General features: G+C 42.0%; 2 protein-coding genes across 2 annotated transcripts in view; one reads left to right on the top strand and one right to left on the bottom strand.

Annotated features, from left to right (window-relative positions):
• The window catches only part of LOC309508430 (uncharacterized protein), a 240330-nt gene extending 234082 nt beyond the window's left edge, over positions 1 to 6248 (bottom strand). The window contains exon 1 of the mRNA XM_082183067.1: positions 5772 to 6248. The gene's annotated coding sequence lies outside the window, so the exon portion shown is untranslated. The remainder of the gene's footprint in view (positions 1 to 5771) is intronic.
• Positions 6249 to 7403: 1155 nt separating this feature from the next.
• On the top strand, positions 7404 to 17982 carry LOC309508158 (uncharacterized protein; the record flags this gene model as incomplete). Its single annotated transcript, XM_082182685.1, has 2 exons — positions 7404 to 7924; positions 12412 to 17982. The coding sequence occupies exon 2, from the start codon at positions 12427 to 12429 to the stop codon at positions 17980 to 17982; it is 5556 nt and encodes a 1851-aa protein (XP_082038811.1). The 5' UTR covers positions 7404 to 7924; positions 12412 to 12426.
• Positions 17983 to 19516: the final 1534 nt, after the last annotated feature.

The raw sequence follows: 19516 nt of genomic DNA, 5'->3' as shown, positions 1-19516 counted from the left end.
ACTTGCTCAGTCTCGGGAACAGTTGTGCGAACACAGGGATTTGTTGCTCCAACATGTCAGCCATTTGAGTCTTCGGGTCAACTGGGAAAAGAGCAAACTCGCCCCCGTGCAGAGGATCTCTTTTCTCGGTATCAAGCTGGACTCAGTCCAACAGACGGCACGCCTCATAGAGGGTTGTGTCCGGTCGGTGCTGAACTGCCTGAATACACTCAAGAGCAGAACAGTGGTCCCACTGAAACTTTTTTCAGAGGCTCCTGGGGCATATGGCAGCCGCAGTAACACCGCTCGGCTTGCTCCATATGAGACCGCTTCAGCACCGCTTCATGGCCAAGTCCCGAGGGGGGCCGCACAGATAGATCTGTTTGCCTCTCCGGACTCGTCCCATTGCCAGTTGTTTTACTCCCTGACCGAGAGGACCCTCGGCACACAGCTGGCCCCGGGGCCTCCACAAGTAAACGTTTCCCCCAGTGAGCCTTCTTCCACAGACACTGTGCAAAGTAAGGGAGGAAGAGGAGCAGGTCTTGCTAGTTGCCCCTTATTGGCCCAACCGGACCTGGTTCCCCGAACTTATGCTCCTCTCGACAGCCCCTCCCTGGTCTATTCCTCTGAGAGAGGACCTTCTCTCTCAGGGACGGGGCACCGTATGGCACCCGCGTCCAGACCTCTGGAAACTCCATGTCTGGTCCCTGGACGGGACGCGGAGGTTCTATGTGATCTACCACAATCAGTCGTAGACACCATCACTTCTGCGAGAGCATCCTCTACGAGGCATGCTTACGCTCTGAAGTAGAACCTGTTCGTTGAGTGGTGTTCTTCTCACCGAGAAGACCCCCGAAGGTGTTCGGTCGGCGCCATGCTTTCTTTCCTGCAAGATCGGTTGGAGCGAGGGCTGTCTACCTCCACCCTCAAAGTGTATGTTGCCTCTATTGCCGCACATCACGATGCAGTGGATGGGAGATCTATGGGAAAGCACGACCTGATCGTCAGGTCCCTAAGGGGAGCGAGGAGACTGAATCCTATACCCTCTTGGGACTTACCTCTGGTGCTGACCGCACTACAGAGACCACCCTTTGAGCCACTGCAGGCAGTTGAGTTAAAAGTCCTGTCTTTAAAAACATTTCTCCTGCTTGCTTTGGCCTCCATCAAGAGGGTAAGGGGAACTGCATGCATTTTCGGTTGACGAATCGTGCCTGGAATTCAGGCCGGCTTACTCTCACATTATCCTGAGACCCCGACCCTGGATATGTGCCCAAGGTTCCTACCACTCCCTTTTGGGACCAGGTGGTGAACCTGCAAGCGCTGCCCCTGGAGGAGGCAGACCCAGCCCTGGCTTTTCTCTGTCCTGTCCGCTCCTTGCGGTTATATGTGGACAGAACGCAAAGCCTCAGGACCTCAGATCAGCTCTTCGTCTGTTCGGCTTCTGTAGCGTCCCTCCTTCCATCGAAAGGGCACGCTTTCCCAGTGTTATTCAGTCTAACTGAGTGGGTCTTGCGGAACAGCAGTGTATTTCCTGGCCTAAGCCCTGTCCTATCTCCGCTTCAATATGCGGGAGGATCAGGAGGCTTTTGTCTAGGCACTGGAAGGTGGCAGCACTAGTGGCGTTTTCATGGAGATCCCAATCAGTCAACACGTCGACTACGTCCATCGTGAGCGACTGAAAGGGAACGTCTAGGTTATGTATGTAACCCTCGTTCCCTGAAGGAGGGAAGAGAGACGTAGTCCCGTCGCCACTAGTGCTGAACCACCGCTGACTCCGTGCTCCGCTCGGCTCCTCAGCGAAAAAAAACAACTGGTGCGTGCATCCACTTCCGTATTTATACCCGCGCTGCGGGGCGGAGCTTGTGTTGCAATTCACTCACGCCAATGTGCCTTGGCTTATTTTTACAATACTCGAAGATGACAGGCTACCTAAGTGTGATCCCAATCAGTCGACACGTTGACTACGTCTCCGTTCCCTCTTTCAGGGAATGAGGGTTACACACGTAACCAAGATGTTTTATTTATATAGCGCCTTTCCAGGGCTCAAGGACACTTTACAATGAACAAGCAATAATAGTGGCAATGGACAATGATAACAAACCAAACAACAGTAGGTAGATGAGAGTAAAAGTACAGTAAAGGAGAATTATGTAGATGGGGCAGCATACAGCAGAATACAATCAGACAACAAAATGATACAACTTAAGAATGGTAACATTCAGAAAATAAGTGAGTTTTGAGCATAGCTTTAAATTCAGAAATAGTATTAACACAACAGAGTGATCGGGGTTGAGAGTTCCATAGTTTGGGTGCAACAACACTGAATGATCTGCCCCCTATTGAAGCTAGGCGATACCGAGGGACAACGAGAAGGCTAGAGTCATAGGATTGTAGAGTGCGAGTCGGGGTGTAGGGTGGAGCAGGTTACAAAGATAGGGAGGAGCCAAGCTGTGCAGAGATTTAAAAGTGAGCAGGAGGATTTTGAATTTAATACGATACGCCACTGGAAGCCAGTGGAGATCGTACAAAATTGGGGTGATATGGGCAGAACGCTTGGTGTAGGTAAGTATTCTAGCAGCAGAGTTTTGAATTTATTGCAATCTGGAAATGGAGCTAGCAGATAGACCAATGAAAAGGGCATTACAGTAATCAAGACGTGATGTGACAAATGTATGGATGACAGTTTCAGCGTCTTTGATACTGATGAAGGGACGGAGCTGGGCGATGCGACGTAGATGAAAGAATGCTGATTTGGTGATAGAATTAATATGAGTCTGGAAAGAGGGAGAGGAGTCAAAGATTACACTAAGATTTGTAACATTTCTAGATGGTTTGATGTGAGAGGCAGCAATCTCACAGGTGAAATTGGTTGGAATTTTGCTAGTGAGTGAGGGAGGTCAAGTAAAAATAATATTTTGTCCATGTTAGGGTTAAGCATATTAGCTGATTGAAAGGGATCAAAGAGCTTATTTTCGACTAGAAAAGACTAAAGCTGGGAGGCAACAGTACTTTCCAGTAATTTTGCTATGAAGGGTAGATTTGAAATAGGACGATAATTAGATAAAACTGAGGGATCAAGGTTGGGTTTCTTGAGAACAGGGTTAACAGCAGCAGATTTGAGTGGCAGAGGGAATGAAGCAGAGGTAAGAGATGCATTGATGAAGTGAGAGATAGGTGCATAGATAACTAAATGGCAGAGTTTCAGAAGAGGAGTAGGAGCAGGGTGTTACAGTTTTGGTTGAAGCAGAGGCAGAAGCAGGATCTAAGTGCAGCAGTAACATTTAATAAGCAGTCACAGACTAAAAAAAATAAACACAGAACAAAAACCAGAACAACCTACACTTGCCACCTAAAATAACTGACAAGGAACAAGACAGAACACTGGGTATAAATAGACAGAACTAAAGAGGCAAATTAACTAGAGAAACAAACAGGCAGGGGCGGAGGAAGACTAAACTGAGCTAATAGACAGAACACAGACAAAGACAGAAATCAAAACAGACTGACAATGTAACACAGGGTCAAGACAACAAGATGAAGGGTTGGATTTCAAAATAAACTCAGAGACAGAAGATGGAGTAGTCAGAGAAAAGAAATTCAGGGACTGACCGAATTGATTCAGCAAATATCTAATATTCATAGCATCATTAGAGAAGCACTGGTGGACAGCATCTGTCTTTTCTAGCAAGTTATTCAGGAATGAACAGCAAAGTTCATCTGAAGCTAGAGCAACCTGAGATGGAGGTTTGGTAAGTTTATTTACTGTGTTAAATAATGCTTTTAGCCTGTTGTTTGATTTGTTAATGGTGACAAATACAAAACTAGAACGGCAAAATATTCAGGGCTGATTTGTAATTATTGAAATGTTCAATAAAAGCTAAATAGTGAACAGTCAGGCCAGTTTTCATGTAGAGACGCTCAAGCCGTCTACCTGTGGCCTTTAGGATACGAAACTCAGGAGTGTACCAAGGAGAAGAATGGGCAGAAGGGACGATTTTAGTCTTAACAGGAGCATGCCTTTGTAAGATTTCAGAAATTATGGAGTGATAGTTTGATAATATCAGGGAGGGAGAAGGGATATCAAAGACATCTGAGAGATTAGAAGAAGCAATGGAGGTACAAAATAACGCTGTATCAACAGCTTTGAGATTGCGGTAGGATATAACCAAATTTTCATTTTTGGGCAGACTATCCATTTAAAATGCTGCTTGGCAAACTATTATAATTATAATAATGGTCACCTATAACCACTCCTGGTTAAAATGTCCATATTTTTATTTTCTGCTTGCAAGTAATTGTAGAGTGTTTGTCTTTTATTTGTGTTTTTCTTAGTTTCAAAAATTGTGGTACAGTTTGGAATTCTCTAAAGATTCCAGTACTAAGACATTAACAACTGAACAGAAACACTGTGGCCCAAACATTCTCCTACACTGTAAAAGGTCACCCAGCCACGTGGAAGACTGACTCTTAAGAAAAGGTCAGATATGCTGGTTGTATGTTGAAAGCCTAATGTGGGTCCTTGTAAACAACTGCGGCTAGCTGTTAACACTGTGTGTCAACACAGAAATGTTCTCTAGTGCTCTCCTACAGCATACTAATGCTTAAGATGACATATGAGATAGATTAAAATCTTAAAGGGTTAGTTCACCCAAAATTTTTAATTCTGTCATAATTTTGTCAACCTGACTTTTATTCATCTTTGGAACAAAAATGAAGATACAGTATTTTTAATAAAATCTGAGCGATTTCTGTTCCTCCATTGACAGCTTTGCAACTACCACTTTGACGCTTCAAAAACTTCATAAAGAGATCGTAAAATTAATTCATAGTAATCGAGCGGTTTAGTCCAAATTTTTTGTATAAAATTGTAAATTAAATCCTAAATTAAATCTGTTCAATATATCAAGTGATTGTGTCTCTTCAGAAAATTTGAGTAAATGATTTTTGAAAGACCCCATGAAAATGTTTGCTAAATACTAGGGCTGTCCCCGACTATGGATTTTCATAGTCGAATCAGAATCGTCATGTCTTGCCTATAGTCGACTAATAGTCGAATCATGTGTATGGGGGTGGGGCTTTAACGTTTCAAAGCCGCGATGTACAGAAAATCACACAAAGATATAGAAGAAAATGTATAAAAACATTTTTGATCAATAAAACTAAGAAATAACATAAATAACTCCAGAAAGGCCACACTGCAGATTTGCATTTCACATGCAAATCAAATTAAATCGGCTAAATTACCTGTGCGAGCAGGCCAGCCTACAGCACAACATCGACGCACCGAAAAAATAAACAATTAATTTACTAAATTAAATTAGAACAGAATATACCTTTCTAATAAATAAAAATACAAAACGAAATAAATCAGAATCAAGTCACAGGATGAGGAGCAAATGTGTGCAAAATGCCTAAAGTGCAGGGGAACATATATTCAAAACACAAGCCACAAATAGTTAGATTAGATAACCCTGACAGATTAATAAATAAAATTAAAATAAAGAAATTATAAAAATAACGATAGTAGCCAGAATTTTCAACTTTGTCTTTTTAACTGCAGAAACAACAATAAATGCTAAACTGGAGAGTCAGTCTTTTTAGCTAAAAATTTTCACAGCATCCAAAAATAAAATTAGAACCGGCTGAAAAGTTTTGAAATCACTTGTACCTGATCGAGAGAACAAATCCTGAAAGTCTTTCACTCTGTCTGTCCGTTGGAGTCTTTTCAAATTGTGCGCGCGGATAAAATACATTCTAACGTGAAACCCAGTCTTTGCGTGAAACATGTTAACGTTGGCCGGCAGAAGTGCGATCATGGTTTTCCTGATGCTAAATCCAGCCTTGGAGAATATCCTTTCTAATCGTGTATATCCACACTTTAGATTTTCTTATCCCAGACATTGTTAAAGATTAAAATCCTTGCCGCGAAGACGCTCCTCTGTCGGTCACGGATTGAAAGTGAAACTTAAATCTGACACGGGGTGTTTGGATTTATTCACGCACGTTAAAAAATATTTATTAAAAGCTTCTTTCTTTGCACATTTTTATATAGGCCTACAGCATTATCATAATAGGCTGAATATTAACGTATTTACATAAAAGCTAGTTCTATGTGAAATCAGACATTGAGCGCCCTCATATAGCCAAAGTGGCATGATCCTCGTTTCATAACACCTCTGCGAAGATTCGACCGTGAGATCGGTAGTCGAATCATGCTCCTCCTATCGAAGCATCGAATCTTCGACTATTCGGGGTCACCCCTACTAAATACTAAACAAGGTAAAAAAAAGAAGAAAAAAAAGAAGAAATTATTTAGCTTACATAACAACCATGAACCACTGGCCATGATTTGCTATTTACTGTTAGCAAATTGCTAATAGGAAGTACACTTCTATTGAACTTTCACTGTTGTTGTTGTTTTGTCCATATTTCTCAAAAATGTGTGTCATCAAGTGAACTTATTATTTTGTTCTTTAAATAAAACAATAAACAGTGTAACATTGGTAAGTGAAATTAATATGCTAAAAATTCAGGGTGTCCCTTTCTGCACACAATGAACAACTGAAGACCAAGGACCAACATTTACAAGATGTGAGAAATCCAAGTCTAAAGGTCTGTCTTTTCACAACCTATATTGATTTGATCTTTTTTTTTTTTTTTTTTTTTTTTTTTTTTTACATGTATGGGACAATTGAGAAGATATTCTGTAATAGCTGTGTAGATTTGAAAAGCATGCTTTCCCCTGTTATTGTTGAATCACGGAAGCTACACCAGATATTTTGCCTAGAGATTTATATTTATTATTTTATACATGTATCAGACAGAGAGAAGCAGGCATAGCAGAATAAGGCTATAGGTGAGGAGGTCTTCATTCCAGATTTCTGTGTTCCCCATTTCTCTATTCCCTAACCCCATCATGCCAGCTGTAATGGTTTCTCTATGTTTCTCCTTCCTCACCCTCCCATGCCTCAGTTTCTCCTTCCTCTCACCCCATCATGTCTTTATGTTTCTCTGAGGTGGTACAGTAAGATTGAGCTTATATACACCACTCTGGGACTTACAACTTCCTTGTATGGTAGAAAAACATGTTTGTAACCCGGTTAAAAAAGCATGAGGTGATAAGTGATGCTTGTAGTAGGTATATCATTTAATAGTCAGAGCATATAAATAGTGTGATTAAAAGGTTTAAATTCATTTTAAAAGTTATGATAAAAACGTTAAAAGCAGTTTAAAAATTGTTTATTGTTTTATGTTAAAAGATAGTGTATTTCTGATAATTGTCCAAACTAGCATTTATGGGGTTAATAACGATTGGGCGGAGAGTCAGGTCGCGGGTTTTTTTATGAGGACAGACGCGGGAGAAAAGAAAAAGTGAAGTAAAAGAGTGAGCGTGACACAGATATTTTCTGAGGTAATTTGTTTATTAGTAGTGCACAAACCAGCGTGTAGATTGTGTCTTATGATTGTTTGCTCGACAATCAGTGAGAAGTGACAAGCTGCATATTGAGAAACGGGAATTTCTGTACGAAGTTCAGAGACTGTTTATTTTTGTGCTACTGCTGTCTAGTTGCCCTGAAGTATTAGGCTGGAATCCGTTCATTACCAGTGAACGACGGTTTTTAGCTAAAGTTTAACTACCTCAGTTGAACAGTTTGAGGGGTTTATCTGCTGTTTTCGACCTGAAGACGAAGAGATTCATACAGAGTTGAAGCAACCAGGATTTCTCTCGTGTGTGTTACTGAAACCGTGTAGAGAAAAGAGAAACCCACGGAGTTCGTTTGGAAAAGCTGATCGAATGCTGAGCCTGCCCCTGTGATTGTTGGAGAAAAGACTGGACAGAGACATTATCTTCAGGTATCTTTTATTTTGTTTGCTCGCTGACGAGTGAAACGGCCATTAAGTTTTGGGCCACAACGAACACAAGCACCGCATCAGGCCTGCTACGGTATTTTAGTTTATAATTTTGGTTGCCGGCTATAGATTGCATTAAGGTGTGTGTGGGCCCACTAAGTATTTTGTTTTAAGTGGATTTGAATTTGGTTCATTGAGGGTTTTCTGAATTAATCTTTTTGAAGGTTAAGGGTTTACATTGTTGTCTGTGCATTTACAGTATTGAAAGTATTTTATTTTTTTTTAAAGAGAGAAATTTTATGTTAAAGGTTTAAAAAAGAACAATCATATATCCTTATTTCATTTTTCATTGGAGATAATAATTTCTTTATCATTGAGTAAATAATTGAGATATATTTTTATAAAACCTTGTGTTGTGTTACTTTATTACTTATTGGGAAAGAGGTTATCGTTTTATTCTGAGAGAGACATATACTGACACATAGGGTTTAAAAATCTTTATTAAAATTATAACTTAAAGGGACACTTCACCCATTAGCATTTAGCTTTGTATTGTTAGAAACCCAGTCATATATTATAATGATCATGGATTTTTCCTTTATTTTTGCCTGAGATGGGAGAAATAAGGATTTTAGTGTTTTACTTCCTGCTTATTATGACGTAAAAATCGTCATTTTGCGTCACAATAAGCAGGAAGTCAAAATTCATTGAAAAGTGTATAGACTACAAACACTAGCTTATTATTATTCCAGGGGGTGGGACCCACTCACCCTACAGGCCTATTATAGATCAGTGGGTGGGACTAAACTTACAGAAACGAAAATGAAAATCCGCCATCTTTTTTGGAAGCTATGTAGCTAAGCTAACAAGCGCTTATGGAGTCAGATTTACGAGAATGGCTGGAGGAACAACTCATGATATGGAAGAAGAGGATTTTCAAAGTCTGTTGCTCGAAACAGATGTTCGTGGCTATCTATACGAGCCGCAATATAGCGCAGAGCAGCTGAGGCTGATGGAGGAACAGGAGGCGGCGGCTGCAGCCGAGGCCGGAGACCTGCCTGTCGCGTCCGAGGAGCCCGGGCGTGCTCGAGCTGCTGCGGACTGGTGGTGCCTGTGCTCTCGTTGTGCGCCTACGGACACAGAGCTAGAGTCCGTCTGCTGCCAAGAATTTCAAAGATGCCAATTTCTCCTCGAAGAAATGTCTGAGGCAGACAAGGACACGGATGTTTGCGTTGTGAACCATCCTAGTTTCGCCCCGCATATGGACAGAGGCGTCCTGGAGACATATTTCAGAATTCCGAAGATAAACTGGAAACGCCAGCCGAAGCCTGCAGGGACAAATGGACGTCTAACTGTAAAGTAAGTGTTTCAATTTTATTTATTATTCATTTCGTGAAATGTACACAATTTCTTCAAGCATTATTATCACGAAGTGATTCCCGGTTAATACGTAACGTCAACTGTAAACTGTTTGTGCAGTACATTTTTTAATGCACAAAAAGCTTACTGTTGCATTGTTTACTACTGTGGCACGTAAATACCATACATCGCTAACTGTGTCCTCAATGTCTTGTAGACAATATCGCCTAACAGCCTACCGACACTTTCTCGAATGGGTCCTGCAAGGCGAGAGATTGGGTAGAGGACGTCGTGTCGTTCTACCCGCTTGTGTCGTGCAGGCAATTCGACTAAAATATCCAGCTCCAGATGGCCAGTACTGCGGGCACCAAGAAGTTGAGGACGCTCAGGAGGAATTATAACTTTTGTTCATATTTATATTTTTTGTTGTTATAAATATTACAATAAATTTTTTACATTCACTTTTCTGTTGTCCTAATAGTGTTTCTCCAAATTTATGTTTGATAATAATTTGGACTATTAAATGATAAACATAAGTGGAACACTGGAACTATTAACCACCTGTTGTCTTATAACAATATATTGAAAAAAAATTTAAGCGTAACCACTGTTTTGCTGTCATATTGTGCAAGACTAAATGGCAAAGTTTATTTCTAAATCAATTTACTCTCAAGTTTGTAACGAAGAACTTTAGTGTAGACATAAAGAATTGAATAAGTATTTTTTTATTCACAAATGTAAGAATTTTGTCATGAGTAGACAAGAAATTTAAACAAGACTAACTAAACAAGATAAATTTTGCTAAAGCCAATAATTTCTATATACATCCATTATTTACATAATATAAAAAGACGCAGATGGTATTGTCCCAAGACAGTAGTGATAGAGATGGAATTTGAATTGGGTGCAATGTGAAGAGGTCTCAAAAGCGGCTTTTGAATAAAGCTTTGGCAGTCTCTTTCTGTGGTTTTGGTAATGGGGCAATGTTGGGTGGCAAATCCGGTTGTGGCAGGACAAGTGAGGAGGTCGGGGTTTTGTACTTGATGTTTATATTGCGTCTATTTTCAAGTACTTTCTCGATGAGATCTCCAACAAAATGTGTTGTGTGTGCCGTGAAGATTTGTTTCAGTATCCATTGCTTGGATTTCTTGCAGTAGACTTGATTGAACCGTTGTTCTCCTATAAATGACAAGGAATATAATAAAACCAGATGAAAAAAACAAAAAAAAATTCTGAATACAGATTTGATTGCAGTAGAGTTCTCTCCACAATGAATAGAATTATATATATATATATATATATATATATATATATATATATATATATATATATATATATACACACACGTTTATATTATGTTTTAAAAAACAACATGACAATTCAGTGCTGCTAACATTATAATTTTTTTTATTATACTATTTGATATCAACATTACATTAGTTTTAGAATTCCATGATAGACAATCTGATGTACAAACTTACAAACTCTACTTCTTGTACAAGGGTAGGTTTCTTGACTGGTGTTGAGGTAAGAAGACACTTTTCATCATCCGACGACGACGACGACAACAAAGCAGCAGCAGTTCGCGTCTGAAATTGCAAACGTTCAATTACGTTAAACTTTTAGGAAATAACATCTTACGTCAAACAATATTAATTTACATCAATACCAACAAATTTACAAAGAACATTGTTGCTGGTTCACGTTGAAAGGAACGTCTTTCTAACATTACATTGCTAGCAGCTAATTTGCTTCTGAACTTCTTCATTGATGACGAGAAGAGTTTTAGTCACAAAAACTACAACCACTAGCAAGGAAAACATGCGGAAGACGGCAGATTTACTTTGTAAACAGCGAAATTATATTTGATGTCCTACTTTAGTACAGACGAGTGTATGTGTGTTAACATAAATAGGAGTCTCTTACCTCCAAGCGAATGCGTTTAGCGCTGCTGCTAGTGCCAGATGTCCCAGGCTCTTCATCGTCGTCTGGAAGGGTAAACACGGACGGAATCGCAGTATCCAAAAGAACGACTCTCTTCACTCCAAGTACATTTAGTTCGTAGTCTTCCTTCTTAAAATGTAAACTGCAAATCCTCTTGTTTTTTAGGTCTTCCATCCGTGTGTCTTGCAAAGACATCGCTCTTAGCCACTGTTTGCATCGCTCCACATCTCTCGGTAGGGCATGAAAACTTACTTTTTGCCCTTTCCTTGATTTGGCTGAACATCCTGGTACCATGCAATAGTTCACCATTTCCAAATAAATAGTAACAAGGAATATTTCAAAAATGAGATCGCCAATGAATTTCAAACTCAAGCGGTAACGTTAGCTAGCCTAGTGCTTTCTCTGATAGGCGGGTTTCGCATAGGCGGTGTTCTGGATTAGTGGGAGTGGCTTGTGGAGCTGTGCAAATGTGTTGCATTGTGGGAGTTGTGGTTTACCATACAAATGAGCCTTAAAGTTACTTTCTGTAATAACTCGGTCAAAAAGGCACCAATTTAGAAAATTTCAAAACATTTCAACTACATATATGACCCACTTTCAATGAAGATCAATGTTCCCACGGGTGAAGTGTCCCTTTAAGAAACGTGAATTCATAGGTAGGTTAGAAAAACATTTCATGTGTGTACTTTAAAAGAGAGATCCAAGATAACATTTAAAACTGAGTTAATCAGGGTTAAAACACATTTGATAAATACCTTAAAAGAACCCAAAAGCCCTGCCCTTATCAGTATACATTCTGAGGGGAGCGCTACATAAAATGGAGGCACCGCTGGGATTGTCTTGGATTTTTCAGTAAAAAAAAAAAAAAAAGTTAAAAGTTAAAGTGGCTAACTAAAGTTACTAAGCTAATTGCCAAACAGTATTAACATGGAAAAAATTGAACTAGTGTCAGAGTTAAAACGCTGGTGCCGTGGTGAGGGTTTGGATGAGACGCATGCACTTATGACCATCGTCCCGGAAGATGTAGAGATTAGTGAAGTGGAAGAAACACTGGAAACTATCAAGTCTTTAGGACGGGTGCGTGTTCGTGGGAGAAACTTCAGTGCAAGACTAAACCGACGGATGGTTTTGTGTGAGAGTAGAGAGACTGTGCAAGAGGAGAGTGTTCCTTCTGAAGTTGTGCCTATTGATGGTGGAGAGGTGTGGCCTGTTATCATCATAGGAGGGGCACAGGCAGCTGCTGAAGAGTTTAATATTAAACTAAAAGGGTTGCTGCAGGCTGAAGGGAAAACCATGGAGGACCTCAAATCATTATTCCCCAGTGCACCCACGCCCACTAGCTCCACTGAATCCATCCTTCGCGCTGTCGGAGATTTGTTGGAAAAGACAACCAAACCAGCTGATGGTGGGAGTTATGGTCGACTACGCATGTTCTCGGGAGCCCTACCAACGCCGCCAGGTGAGGAACCATTTGATCATTGGCTAGAGCAAGCATTGCTTATGGTGGAGGAGACTGAATGCTCTGATAGAGAAAAAAGACGCAGAATTATTGGAAGTTTAAAGGGGCCCGCACTAGAAATTGTGAAAGCAGTACGGCACGCCAATCCTGACGCCAGCCCAAAAGAGTGCTTGGAAGCCCTTGAAAGTGCTTTTGGAAGTGCTGAGTCCGGTGATGATCTCTACTTTGCTTTTCGATTGATGCAACAGCAAAAAGGAGAGAAACTATCAGATTTCCTTCGACGTCTAGAGAGGTCTCTAGCTAAGGTGATTCAAAGAGGTGGCCTCCCTGCTAGCGGCAAGGATCAAGCCCGACTGGAGCAACTGCTGAGGGGTGCTATCGCCTCAGACCTGATGCTGATCCAGCTGCGCTTGAGAGAAAGGAAGGCTGCACCCCCAACCTTTCTGCAGCTGTTGACTGAGATTCGTGCTGAGGAAGAGTACGAAACTTCTAGAAAGAAGCTCAGTGCCTCAGTACATCAAGTGCATGCTAATACAGAAGTGGATACAAGGCAAGCTGAGATCCAGAACTTAAAGGCTGAAATAAAAGAGCTAAAGTCAATGGTTGCATCAGTAGTGACCAAATCCACTCATGTCAAAGATGATTACATGGAGGTTAAAACCATTAGTGCGCCGCCTGACTCTGAGAACCGGCAAGATGCCGAGCTGGCTGCCTTGAAAAAACAACTGAAAAGACTAAAACAGAAAACTAGCAACAAGATGCCGGAGCAAGATGCTGCAGTGGCTGTTGCAACCATGGAGGCTTCTAAACAGGTCCCCAACTCCCCCAAGGGAGCCCCGAAAAGGTCAGAAGAGAATTTCTGCTATAGGTGTGGTGAGAGCGGACATTTCGCCACAAAGTGCCGCAACCCTGAGAATCAAGCCAAGGTTATCAGAAAGCTAATTCATGCTTTGAAGGTGACAAAAGACAGACAGCAGTCTGGGGATGCCACCACCAATGAAGTTAACTGTGGGGTCAAGAAAAGTGTGGTTACCTCATCAGAGCCGGCTGACATCCCTGAAGGCTTGATTGGTCCACTCAGCATAGTACCTGTGAAAGTAAATGGACATTGCTGTGATGCCTTGTTTGATAGTGGCTCTCAGGTCACCATTATCTTTGAGACTTGGTATCAAACTTACCTGTCTGATGTCCCAATACGTTCCGTGTCTGGTTTAGCCCTGTGGGGACTAAGTGAATCTGAGATCAGTTATCCATACCGTGGGTATGTGGTGGTCGACATTGATTATCCAGAAAAAGTTGCAGGTGCCGCCCAGACGGTGACAGTTCTTGCTCTTATCTGCCCTCAGCCCCGAACTGCAGACCAGACTCCTATCATTGTGGGGACCAATGCCAGTCACATCCGACGTCTTGTACAGCAGTGTAAGGACAATGGCATTGACATCACCCAGACACTGGGGATACAAGCCTGTTACAGTGACAACAAGCTAACAGCGCCTGGCACGGCCACAGCCCTGGAGGAAGAGGGTGATATTGGCTGTGTGTTATGGCAAGGACCTGGCCCACTGACTCTGCCCCCTGGTGGTGACTGTACTGCAGTCTGCAAAGTCGAATACAAGCTCCAGGTTGACAAAGAAATCCTGATGGTGGACTCGTCTCCTGTAGCTCCACTCCCAGCGGGTGTGCTAGTTCAGCCCACAGTGGTGCCCAGCGAAGAGGTGAACATCAACCATTTCAGAATCTTGGTCCAAAATGAGTCCTTGACAGAGACAGTCATACCAGTGGGAACGGTTATCGGACATATGTATCTGACAGATGCTGTCACTCCTCTCTCTCCATCCAAGACAGCTGACACCGAGTTTGATGTGAACCTGATCAACTTTGGAGACTCACCTGTCTCAGAGGAGTGGAAAGAGAGACTCCGTCAAAAGCTATCCACAAGGTCCCAGGTGTTCTCTCTACAAGAATGGGATGTTGGATTGGCAAAGGGAGTAGAGCACACAATCCGGTTGTCAGATCCACGGCCGTTCAGAGAGCGCTCTCGTCGCCTGGCTCCAGCTGACCTGGAAGACGTGAGAAAGCACCTCCAAGAACTGTTGCGTGCAGGGATCATCAAGGAGTCTCGTAGTCCCTATGCATCCCCAATCGTGATTGTTCGCAAAAAGAATGGAGCTGTGAGAATGTGTATCGACTACCGATTGTTAAACAGCCGAACCATCCCAGATCAGTACACAACACCTTGTATTGATGATGTGTTGAATTCAATGACCGGAAGCAAGTGGTTCTCCGTTCTTGATCTGCGGAGCGGTTATTACCAAATCGCCATGGCCGAGGAAGATAAGGAAAAGACGGCATTCATCTGCCCACTGGGGTTCTTCCAATTTGAGAGGATGCCGCAGGGAATAACTGGAGCCCCAGCCACCTTCCAAAGATTAATGGAGAAGGCTGTGGGTGACATGAATCTGCTCGAAGTCCTTGTCTACCTCGATGACTTGATTGTATTTGGCCGAACTTTAGAAGAGCACGAAGAGAGACTTCTTAAAGTCCTTGATCGTCTGGCAGAGGTTGGATTGAAAATCTCATTTGACAAATGTCAATTTTGCCTCCCAAAGGTAAAATACCTTGGACATATTGTATCGGCCAATGGAGTATCACCTGACCCAGCCAAGATAGAGGCAGTTACAAGTTGGCCACAACCTACTCACCTGAAGGCTCTTCAGTCTTTCTTGGGATTTTGTGGCTATTACCGACGATTCATCGCCAATTATGCAGCTATAGTCCGTCCATTGTCTGAGCTCACCAAAGGCTATGCTCCAACCCAGAGGGGCAAGAAGTCTGAAAAAGACAACAGTAAGACTTACCTCAAACAGTCAGAGCCCTTTGGTGAGAGATGGGACCAGTCCTGCACTGAGGCTTTCCACAAGATTATCCACTGCCTTACTCATGCACCTGTGTTGGCATTTGCAGATCCCAACAAGCCCTACGTTCTGCATGTGGACGCCAGCTTGAGAGGGCTGGGCGCCGTCCTATATCAAGAACACAGTGTGGGTCTGAGACCAGTCGCTTTTGCCAGCAGGAAGCTAAAGACATCTGAGAGGAATTATCCCGTTCACCAGCTGGAGTTTCTGGCTCTTAAGTGGGCAGTTGTGGATAAATTCCATGAGTATTTGTATGGGGTTAAATTTACGGTACGTACGGACAATAACCCGCTTACGTACGTATTATCGACCGCCAAGCTCAGTGCTGTGGGGCACAGATGGCTCTCTGCTTTATCCACCTATGACTTCGATGTCCAATACCGACCAGGCAGACACAACATAGACGCTGACCTGCTCTCAAGGAATATGCATGATGAGAGTTCAGAGGAATGGGAGACCATACCACAGTCTGGTGTGAGATCAATCTGCAAACGAATCTACATCCCTGGTTCGGCAGGCAGTCCACCGAGGTATGTAGATCAGTTGGGAGCTTCGCCTGATTGTGTGCCTGATATTTATGCATTCTCAACTCACCTGGAGTTGAAATCATTGGGGCAGATGTCTAAGCAGGAGTTGATTGAAGCTCAGGAGAAGGATAAAGCCATCCGATCTGCCATACAAGCTGTTAAACATGGGAAATGGCCGGAAGAAAATGGATCTTGTCCAGAACGCTCTCGTCTGAAGAAAGAGATGGGGAAACTGATGATGAAAGATGGGCTACTCCATCGCTTAAGCAAGCGACCATCCGGAGAAGATCTCACTCAACTTGTCTTGCCAAGCGAGTTCAGAGAAGTAGTGCTAAAGTCCACCCATGATGATCTCGGACACCTGGGTATTGAAAGAACTACAGACTTGTTGAGGAGCCGGTTCTTTTGGCCGAAACTGGCATGCGATGTTGAGCAGTACATAAAGAACTGTGGAGAATGTGTCACTCGGAAGACCCCCTGTCATAGGGTAGCGCCTTTACATCACATTTCAAGCAATGGACCGATGGATCTGGTATGCATCGATTTTCTGTCCATGGAGCCAGATTCTGCAGGTATCAGCAATGTGTTAGTGGTCACGGATCATTTCACTCGTTATGCGCAGGCTTTCCCATCTCGTAACCAGAAGGCGCAGACGGTGGCAAAGATTCTGGTGGACAAGTATTTCCTGCATTATGGTTTGCCAGCTAGAATCCACTCAGACCAGGGAAGAGACTTTGAGAGTCAGTTAATCAAAGAACTCTTGAAGATACTAGGGATCCGGAAATCACGGACCACTCCCTATCACCCGCAGGGAGATCCGCAGCCTGAGAGATTCAACAGAACTCTTCTTTCCATGCTGGGAACCCTGGGCTGTGAGAGGAAACGGCAGTGGAGTAAACATATTGGCTACTTGGTTCACGCCTACAACAGCACCAAATGTGATGCTACGGGGTACTCACCCTATTTCTTAATGTTTGGCAGAGAAGCAAGGCTCCCAATAGATTTGTGCTTTGGAACCTCTCCTGATGGAAAAGCTGATGGTGGTCATTCACGCTATGTAGCCAAGCTAAAAGAAGACTTGCAAAGAGCTTACAAGCTTGCCTCTGAAGCGGCCTACAAGACACATCAGAGGAACAAGAGGTCATATGATAAAAGAGTGGGATTCCAGACACTGGATATCGGCGACAGAGTGTTGTTAAGGAACTTGGGATTGAAAGGGAAACATAAGTTGGAGAGTCGTTGGAGTCCTGTCCCTTACGTGGTCCTGGGAAAGATGCCCAACCTTCCAGTGTACAAAGTGAAACCGGAGGACGGAGGAGGAGTCGTCAAAACTCTTCATCGTGATCATCTTTTACCAATTGGACAGTTAGTGAGAATGCCGACAGTGGAGACTGAGGACAAGTCACATGTCCAAACAAGAACAAGAGCGGAGACACAAAAGAAGTCAAGGAAAGTCTTACCTGAAGTACAGGAAGCTCTTCAAGAGTTGCAGTTTACAGATTCCTCTTCAGATGTGGAGTATTATGGATCTGGAAAACCCTACAGTACTTACCTGAAGGAGATCCTGACAAAAGAAAGAGATACTGCTGGACAGTCAAATCTCATCCAAGATGATAGTGGCTCTTCTCAACAGTCAGATGGAAATTCTGCTGAGGATAGTTCGTCAGAGGGAAACAGTTTGGAGGAGGAACATCACAGTATGAGAGACGCGGATGGAGATCAAGATTCAGTTCCTGGGGAAGAAAGTGATCCAGAGTCTGATAACCCTTGCCACGATGAGCATCCAGAGACAGTCACTAAGACAAAAGTGATTAGCAAACCTGAAAACCGTCCAAAAAGGATAGTGAAACCAGTTATCAGGTTAACTTACGATGAGCCTGGTAGGCCAAAAGATCAACCTCTCACTATTGTGCATAGAGGTGTTATCATTAAGATTGGCAAGAGTTAATTTAAACTAGTCATGCACCTTTTCCACTAGTACATAAAAAAGGTAGACTTTATTATGTTTGATGAGGACATCAAAAACCTTTAGAAGGGGGAGGGTGTAACCCGGTTAAAAAAGCATGAGGTGATAAGTGATGCTTGTAGTAGGTATATCATTTAATAGTCAGAGCATATAAATAGTGTGATTAAAAGGTTTAAATTCATTTTAAAAGTTATGATAAAAACGTTAAAAGCAGTTTAAAAATTGTTTATTGTTTTATGTTAAAAGATAGTGTATTTCTGATAATTGTCCAAACTAGCATTTATGGGGTTAATAACGATTGGGCGGAGAGTCAGGTCGCGGGTTTTTTTATGAGGACAGACGCGGGAGAAAAGAAAAAGTGAAGTAAAAGAGTGAGCGTGACACAGAGATTTTCTGAGGTAATTTGTTTATTAGTAGTGCACAAACCAGCGTGTAGATTGTGTCTTATGATTGTTTGCTCGACAATCAGTGAGAAGTGACAAGCTGCATATTGAGAAACGGGAATTTCTGTACGAAGTTCAGAGACTGTTTATTTTTGTGCTACTGCTGTCTAGTTGCCCTGAAGTATTAGGCTGGAATCCGTTCATTACCAGTGAACGACGGTTTTTAGCTAAAGTTTAACTACCTCAGTTGAACAGTTTGAGGGGTTTATCTGCTGTTTTCGACCTGAAGACGAAGAGATTCATACAGAGTTGAAGCAACCAGGATTTCTCTCGTGTGTGTTACTGAAACCGTGTAGAGAAAAGAGAAACCCACGGAGTTCGTTTGGAAAAGCTGATCGAATGCTGAGCCTGCCCCTGTGATTGTTGGAGAAAAGACTGGACAGAGACATTATCTTCAGGTATCTTTTATTTTGTTTGCTCGCTGACGAGTGAAACGGCCATTAAGTTTTGGGCCACAACGAACACAAGCACCGCATCAGGCCTGCTACGGTATTTTAGTTTATAATTTTGGTTGCCGGCTATAGATTGCATTAAGGTGTGTGTGGGCCCACTAAGTATTTTGTTTTAAGTGGATTTGAATTTGGTTCATTGAGGGTTTTCTGAATTAATCTTTTTGAAGGTTAAGGGTTTACATTGTTGTCTGTGCATTTACAGTATTGAAAGTATTTTATTTTTTTTTAAAGAGAGAAATTTTATGTTAAAGGTTTAAAAAAGAACAATCATATATCCTTGTTTCATTTTTCATTGGAGATAATAATTTCTTTATCATTGAGTAAATAATTGAGATATATTTTTATAAAACCTTGTGTTGTGTTACTTTATTACTTATTGGGAAAGAGGTTATCGTTTTATTCTGAGAGAGACATATACTGACACATAGGGTTTAAAAATCTTTATTAAAATTATAACTTAAGAAACGTGAATTCATAGGTAGGTTAGAAAAACATTTCATGTGTGTACTTTAAAAGAGAGATCCAAGATAACATTTAAAACTGAGTTAATCAGGGTTAAAACACATTTGATAAATACCTTAAAAGAACCCAAAAGCCCTGCCCTTAACAGTATACATTCTG

The sequence above is a fragment of the Leuciscus leuciscus genome, assembly GCF_965113295.1.
Source record: "Leuciscus leuciscus genome assembly, chromosome: 10".
Lineage (NCBI taxonomy): Eukaryota > Metazoa > Chordata > Actinopteri > Cypriniformes > Leuciscidae > Leuciscus > Leuciscus leuciscus.
The sequence above is the reverse complement of the archived record's forward strand: the minus strand, read 5'-3'. Positions and strand labels throughout refer to the sequence as shown.